General features: G+C 37.6%; 1 protein-coding gene across 1 annotated transcript; it reads left to right on the top strand.

The window, feature by feature from the left end:
• Positions 3513-6952, top strand: LOC100624898 (keratin-associated protein 24-1). The gene has a single exon (XM_003358906.2). It carries the CDS (start codon positions 5336-5338, stop codon positions 6095-6097), a length of 762 nt encoding a protein of 253 aa, XP_003358954.1. The 5' UTR covers positions 3513-5335; the 3' UTR covers positions 6098-6952.

Raw genomic sequence — 8084 nt, 5'->3', positions numbered from 1 at the left:
CATATATAGTATACACACACACGTATATTATATATATATATATACACACCCCCACAATCAAATATTACTGAGCTACGAAAAGAATGAAATATTTGCCATTTGCAGCAACATGATTGGACTTAGAGATTATTCTTCTAAGTGAAGTAAGTCAGAGTAAGACAAATATTATATTAGAATACTGACATGTGGAACTAAATAATAAAAATAAACTATTTTACAAAACAGAAGCAGACTCACATACATAGAAAACAAAATTATGGTTACCAAAGGAAAAAGGTGAAAGGGAGGGATACAGTAGGAGTTTGGAATTAACAGATACACTCTACTGTATACACAAAACAGACAAGCAACAAGGACCTACTGTATAGCATAGGGACTATATTCAATATCGTATAGCAACCTAGATTAGGAAAGAATCTGAAAAATAATATGTATTATAACTGGATCACTCTACTCTACACCTGAAATTAGTACACTATTGTAGATCAACCACAGTTCAATTAAACAAATAAAAAGAAAAGGATATATAACTATCTGGACCACACATTGGCCCTTTGATAATATTCTATCCCCCATCCTCTTTCCCATGTGTATTAGTCTTATCTACTAAATATATTTTATTCATTTATTTATTTTTTGGCTACACCCAAGGCGTATGGAGGTTCCCAAGTCAGGGATAAAATCCCAGCCACAGCTGCAACCTATGAAGCCGCTGTGGCAACAGCAGATGCTTAACCCAACTGTATAGAACAGGGGATTGAACAAGTGCCTCTGCAGTGACCCGAGCTGCCGTGGAGACAGTGCCAGGTCCTTTATCACTGTGCCGTGCTGGGAACTCCTAAACTCCTTTTATCTTCCTTTACTCCTGTTTCCTAAAATTTTAACTTTGTTCATCTTCTCTTCAGCTTTTGAAATCATTAATAATTTAGGAAGCCAACATCATAAATGTAGCTGGATTGCACCATTTTAGTTTACCACTACTAAATTTAAAAATCATTTTTAACCAATGTTTATGATTTAATTGCTACGTAAGTATGGATTTGCATACATTTTGCTTTTTCAGCCCATGGGATCACTGTTGCATCATTTAACAATGCTCCGGCAAGTGGAATTAAAACACAATTATATATATGGTGGAAAAAGGAAGATAAAATATCATCATGACCTAAAAGGCTAAAAGGCAACCTCCATTATTTTCTTTAAGGGCCATTTACTGGAAAATGCAGCTTTCTTTAATCTTCCATGTTTACCCTAAAGAATTTTTAACCTTTGGAAAAACTGGGAAATAATTCCATTACTCTTTTTTAATGAGTTGCAAAAAATCTGCTGCCTCATTAGATAAAGGGAGTTTGTTTCTCCTTTTCAGAAGGCATGGGGAATTTCTCTGAATTGTCCAATGGGTAGAAAACTCATTCCTTGCGTCTTAAATTTGCCATGGCCACATAGCACACACTCATCAAACTACGTAAAGACTATCTATTGGAGTTACTTGTATTTTTCTGAAGTAATGTATTAATTTTCTCTGGCTGCTGTAACTAACTACAATAAACTCAGTGACTTAAAATGATAGAGTGTTATTCTCTTACAATTATGGAGGCCAGAAGTCCAAAATGAGTTTCACTGAACTAAAGTCAAGGCTCCAACCAGGCTGATTTCTTCTGGAGTCTCTGGAGGAAAATCCATTCCCTGCATCTTGCAGTTTCTGGAGTTTGCTGACATTTCCTCTCATGAGCAGCATTCCCCCAGTCTCTGCTCCTGTCGTCACTCTCCCTTCTCTCTCTCTAATCTACTGTCTCCATCTCCTAAGGACTCCTGTGATCACAACAGGCTCACCCAGACAATCCATCTCAAGACCCTTAATCATATCTGCAAAGTCCCCTTTGTCACATAAGGTAACATTCACAGGCTGCTGGGATGAGGAAGTGAGCATTTGATTTGGGGTTAGAGGCAGTGGGGTGGGATTCTATTTGGCTTTCCACACATAGAAACTATTACAAATTGGGGACTTAATGGAAAGAAAAACTACTTAGTAATTAACTAAAAACTGAGGAATGCATAAGCTTATCCAAAACCTTCAGAAAACAATGCCACCAAAATGACAATGGTCCTTACTTTCTGCTAAAGACTACCACTCTGATGAACTTAAACATTTGCTCTGTCGCTGATGCCAACAGCTCGGTCTCTTGCCAAGATGGAGACTAAAGCAGAAGACACTTCTGTGGAGGTATTGTTTCCAGAAAGTGGTGGGCAGGTGAATAGGGAGTGATGGTTACCTATGAGTGTGAGGAGTAAGAAGGCAAAACACGAAAGCAAATGAGAGGGGTTGGGCTACCTCTGCCTTTACAAATCTCAGTGTTTGATTGTTTATAATGTTATTGTACCATACTAAATTTAAATATGTTGTAACGTCTCTGTTGATTATGCTATACGATGTTCTACGTTATATAATTGTTGGACTCACGCTAGAGTGAATCACTTTAATTAAAATACTCTGCCATTTAATGCAAAGGGGAGTATGTGGGCTTTATAGCTGACTAACTTATTCTTTTTTTTTTGTCTTTTTGCCATTTCTCGGGCCGCTGCCGCGGCATATGGAGTTTCCCAGACTAGGGGTCGAATCAGAGCTACAGCTGCTGGCCTACACCACAGCCACAGCAACACGAGATCTGAGCCACATCTGCAAACTACACCACAGCTCACAGCAACGCTGGATCCTTAACCCACTGAGCAAGGCCAGGGAGCAAACCCGCAACCTCATGGTTCCTAGTCAGATTCGTTAACCCCTGAGCCATGACAGGAACTCCTAACGTACTTATTCTGTTTTTTGTTCGTTTGTTTTCCCTCAAATCTGCTGCAAGAAAGCCGAAAATAAGACTAGACGTATGATAGAGAGATCTAGAAATAAACCTCCATTATATTTTGGACTTTTCTATATATCATTAGGAGCTAGTAATTTAGTGGAAAGTTGGCCATTAACCACATTGTGTATTTTTTTTTTTTTCAGGCCAAAGAGCTTTTTATTATTTTTACATATTTACATATACACAGGTGCCCATATGTATAATATATGCATGTTCTTTTTCAGATTATTTTCCGTTATAGGTTATTACATGATATTAAGCGTAGTTTCTTGTACTATGCAGTAAGTTCTTGTTGTTCATCTATTTTATATATAGTAGTGTAAACCTGTTATTCCCAAACTTCTAATTTATCTTCCTCTCAATTCCTTTTGGTAACCATAACTTTGTTTTCTATGTCTATGAATCTATTTCCATTGTGTAAATACGTTCATTCATATCATTGTTTAGATTCCACATATAAGCAATATCAATTTCTCTGTCTGACTTACTTCACTTAGCATAATAATCTCTAAGTCCGTCCATGTTGATGCAAATGACATCATTTCATTCTTTTCTATGGCTGAGTAATATTTCACTGTATATAGGTACCACATCTTCTTTATCCATTCCACTGTCCGGGGACATTTAAGTTGTTTCCATATCTTGTAAATAGTGCTGCTATGGACACCAGGGTGCGCATAACTTTTTAAATTAGAGTTTTCTCCAGATAGACGCTCAGGAGTGGGATAACCTACTCATGTGGTAACTCCATTTTTATTTTTTAAAGAACCTCCACATTGTTCTTCATGGTGGCTGTGCCAATTTACATTCCCATTAGGAGCGTTCCCTATTGTCCACAACCTCCCCAGCATTTACATGGAGGCCATGAACAGTCTTGTGTATTTTATTTCCTATTTTGCCTGCCTGAGGACTGACCATTTCTGTATGGAACCCCAGGACAATCTATAGCCAAACAATTTGCAAAAAATAGGGCTCCCTGATTCTGACCCTTCTCACCTGAGACACATTCACAGGACAGCAAAATGTGTTTAATAGTCACTCATAGACTAAATCCAGTATTTATCAAATATCTACTGAGAGACACATTGGGAAAATTCAAATTAAAAAATGAAGTTTGGAAAATACCTGTAGCTTTAAATTGATGTGCTTTAAAAAAATATAGCTGAGAAGCAGAAAGCAGGGAGAGAAATCTAATTGTCTTCTGTGAAGACAGTGTCATTTAAAAACTAACCCTATAGCTTGTCCTGAAGAAGTTGCTGCTGTCCTCTGTCTGAACGCATCACTGTTAATAAATGCATTGCCATTTCCGATCCAATATAGGCTGTAAGTATGAATTACAGTTTATATTTTTAAGAGCAAAGTACGCATTCTTTCATTTAAATTAAAATCTTTTAAAAAAATTCCTTCAGCCTTCACCATAAGGAGTGAAAAGTGTTATTTAACATGTATAGTGCCTATAATAACTATACATGTTATTCAAATAAAAATTTTAAGCAGAGCCATTCCCTTTTGTGGATATAAACCAAAAATAACTATATTCTTCAACACAGGATTAAAGTACATGTGGAAAAAAAAAGGCAAATCAGGAATAAGTAAAACTTATTTTGGGAGCAATGTAGAAAAATGTTCTACATCTGACAGCAATTGGGTTTTATAACAGAGACAATGGAGTATATAATGTATAATTTCCATCAATTAGGAAGGTGCAATTTTCAGAAACTGGCCTTCTTTGATATTACATGTTGTAGAAACTCTTTAAGAAACAGATCTCATAGAAATCTTGGTTACTTAGCAACCACTGACCCCTGGGAACAAGTTCATTTCTGGCCTCGTGTAGGTCATAATGTCTCACTGGGATTGCTGCAAGTCTTACAAATAGAATTTTCCAAACTGATGAGAAGTTATCACCAGTACAAGAACTGTCACAATTAAGTCCTTATTGGGGGAAGCAATTCTTTCTCAACAATTCAATGCCTTATACTCTCTTTTGAGCAATGATGTGGAGACAGTCCAAGGGCTTGACTTAGAGTATAAGATCAAACCATGCAGTACTTTGCAGTGGTCAAAAGAGTGGAAAAGCACGAGTGCTTTATTTTACTTCAATCTTCATTAACCTTTTAATAATCCTGCTGAAGAAGTCCATAGACACCTGATCTCTTGTTTACCATTGATTGACGGAGGAGAGTTTGCCTATTAACATTGAAATCGCTAGTCACCAAAGTCATGGTCTACAGATGATGAGGGATGGGTGATGGTCAAAGTGATGATTACAGACACTTTGAGAACTCAAAATAAACTTATTTTTTTTTTTATGAGCGTGCAGACAGCAGCTGTAGCTAAACAACACACTAATCAAATGTTGCTGTGTTATTGTCCAAGGCAGGGAGAAGGAAGAAGAAGCAAACAATGGCCAGGGAAGATATAAAAGGTCATCAGGCCACAGCCTCACCATAACTTCACCACCGTCACTGAGCATGCACGCAGGCTCCATGTCTCTCCTGGGCTGTCCTGGGGATTGCAGTGTCACATCCTACAGAACTTACTGCTATATACCGGTGACTACTTCTGTTGCATTTTACTCCAGTGATGTAAGCCCCACCTTTAGGCTCGGCTTACCCAGCAGCTACCAAGGAAATCTCTGGCTCCTGGATAACTGTCAGGAAACTCAAGACGAGGCACCAAGCTGTGAATCTCCCAACTGCGAACCCAAGACATGCACCACAAGTTGTGACCAATCAAATACCTCTGTGCCCTGCAACTCTCCAACAGTGGACAAAAGCCACAGTGCCTGTGAAACCACCAACATCAGAGCCAACCCCAGCTGCAACACGTGCACTCAGACCCAGGGGTATGTATCAGACTGCTCCATACCCAGCCAAGGTACGTCCAAAGCTTGCCAGACCCTCAGCAGTGGCTTCAAATGCTTTGGGCAACTTAACTGCTTATCCAAGAGTTTCCGGCCCCTAAACCACTACAGACTGAGTAGTTTGGGGTATAGAAGCCACCAAAATCTTGGCTTCATTCCTAGTGGCTTCTCACCATTGTGTTGTATTGCCAACAGCTGCCAATCCCCACACTATTTTATAAGACATTGCCAATATCCAAGCTATCCGTACATAAGCTGCCCACCACTGAGCTATTTTTCAAGAAACCTTCAATCTCTGAGCTGTATACCAAGTACCTTTCCTCCTCTGAGGTATTTATGCAGTGGTTGCAGACCTCTGAATTGCTATTGATCAACTTATGGCATTCACAGCTGCCAGAAACTGTCCAATGGGGCAGATTCTACCAAGTTGTCACCCTCTCTGATAATTCTGGTGAATCACTTCACATGTCTTAAGAATCAAGTTCTATTAACCTCAAATATAACTTCAGGACTTAACCACAAGCATTATCATCTACTAGCTAGCTTTTTTGTTGCTCTCTTAATGCCCTTTGTGTTGAAGACTGATCCTGTAGGTACTATCATTATTTCTGAGATTGCATGTGACAGACACACTGAAGAGATTCCACATGAAATACAGAGCAATGCAGCTTTCATGTTTTGGCCGTCACTTGTCTGATAGTATGACTGTTTTCAACTTTTCTTGATGAAATGGAGCCTCCTTGGTGTAACTGGTGATTCCAGCACCCCCTCTAAAGATTGTTTTGCTTTTTATCAGTAATTTTGCCAGTTGCCTAACTAGCATCCTGCTAATAAGCTGAGAGATAATATCATCTTGAACATCCTGAGTTGAGCAAATTCATCCTTCCCCTCCTGCCAGAATGCAAGGATGGGCAAGCAGCAACATCCAACTAGAGTTTAAAATCAGAAGACCTTCCACCAACCTTCTCTTCTGAACAAGCCACAGCGCATAGGATTGCCTGGCACTCAGCTTTTGTTCTCAATGCCTAAGAGAAAGCCTCAGAAACAGCAGAAACACAAACATCTTTTACTAAAAGAATGACAAAATCCTTTTATAAATGCTTCATGATCAGTAATAATCTATGCTCCTGATTCTGCTAAAATTCTTCCCTGTTGATTTATTGCTTTCAGGTTGCCAAAACAGTCTTGGTTTATAGTTAATAAACAAATTTGTACTAGGAAAAAATGATTTTAGTTTTGCTTTATTTCATATTCACTAAAGTTTTATCATTGCGTTGGACAATATGCATAATACCTTTGAAGCCCTGGTTTCCTGCTATTTAGTTTGTAGCCTAATTAAAAATATAAACAAGATAGACTATGAATTCCCAGGACTTTGTTTTGTTTTGTTCTATTTTTAACACATTAAGTGGTATTTCTTAGACTGTTTGTGATTGGTTATTATATAGGGAAATTTGGGGAAAATTGTAAAATAAATCAATTTGATAAAAGCTATATAAAGCATTAAATATAGGTATACTTCCCTGCACAATGTTTGTATTTATTAATTTTGTTGACAAGATTTGGACTTTGGAATAAATTTAATCTTGAACTCTCTGAGAAGTGATGTAACCTCTAAAAAGTTTTCTAAAAACTGAAAGTAAAATCATCCATTTCAGTCACAAAAAAATTAGCATCTATCCTAAGGTTTTTATAAATAAAAAGCAAACCATGTCTAAAGTCAAATAAAATGACCCCTGGAGAAGTGTGTAATTGGAGAGTGGAAAGATTTGGAAGGATTATCAATATCAATAGTCAATGACTCACATTAAAAACTCATGAAGCACACAAATGGGACCATCATTTTATTTATTCATTCAGAAGCTCTGCTCTATAGAAAAGGCTTGCAGAAAGACTATCGATGTATCAAACCTGAGTGAACATGGACATGAAGTGACTCCTTTGTGAGTTCATTATTTTCAGAGAATTCTCTTCATTGAAAATTTCTTCTTTATATTGAGAAAAATCCACATGTCCTTAGCAACCATCCATTGACCATATAAGGCCAGTTTCATTTCTAACATAGGACAGGTGTTCGAGTATTTGAAAGTAAATACTGTGTGTCCCAGCTGAGTATTCCATTGTCTAAACTAAACACACATTCTTTCTCTTTAAAAACTTTAGTAGAAAACCCATTTTTCAAAGTGTTGAATGAGATTCTTTGGGGATGTCAGGATTTATAGATCCTGTTCTTGAGAACTATTCAAAGTAATATACTGTAACAAACATAATACTGTCTCAACCATTTTAAGTACAATATAAAATAAATCAGAGGAAGGACTCTAACTAAAAGGATGAAAGAATACTTGGGGGAAGAA

Source organism: Sus scrofa, chromosome 13 (assembly GCF_000003025.6).
Source record: "Sus scrofa isolate TJ Tabasco breed Duroc chromosome 13, Sscrofa11.1, whole genome shotgun sequence".
In the NCBI taxonomy this organism is placed as follows: Eukaryota; Metazoa; Chordata; class Mammalia; order Artiodactyla; family Suidae; genus Sus; species Sus scrofa.
This window is presented reverse-complemented; position numbering and strand designations above follow the sequence as displayed.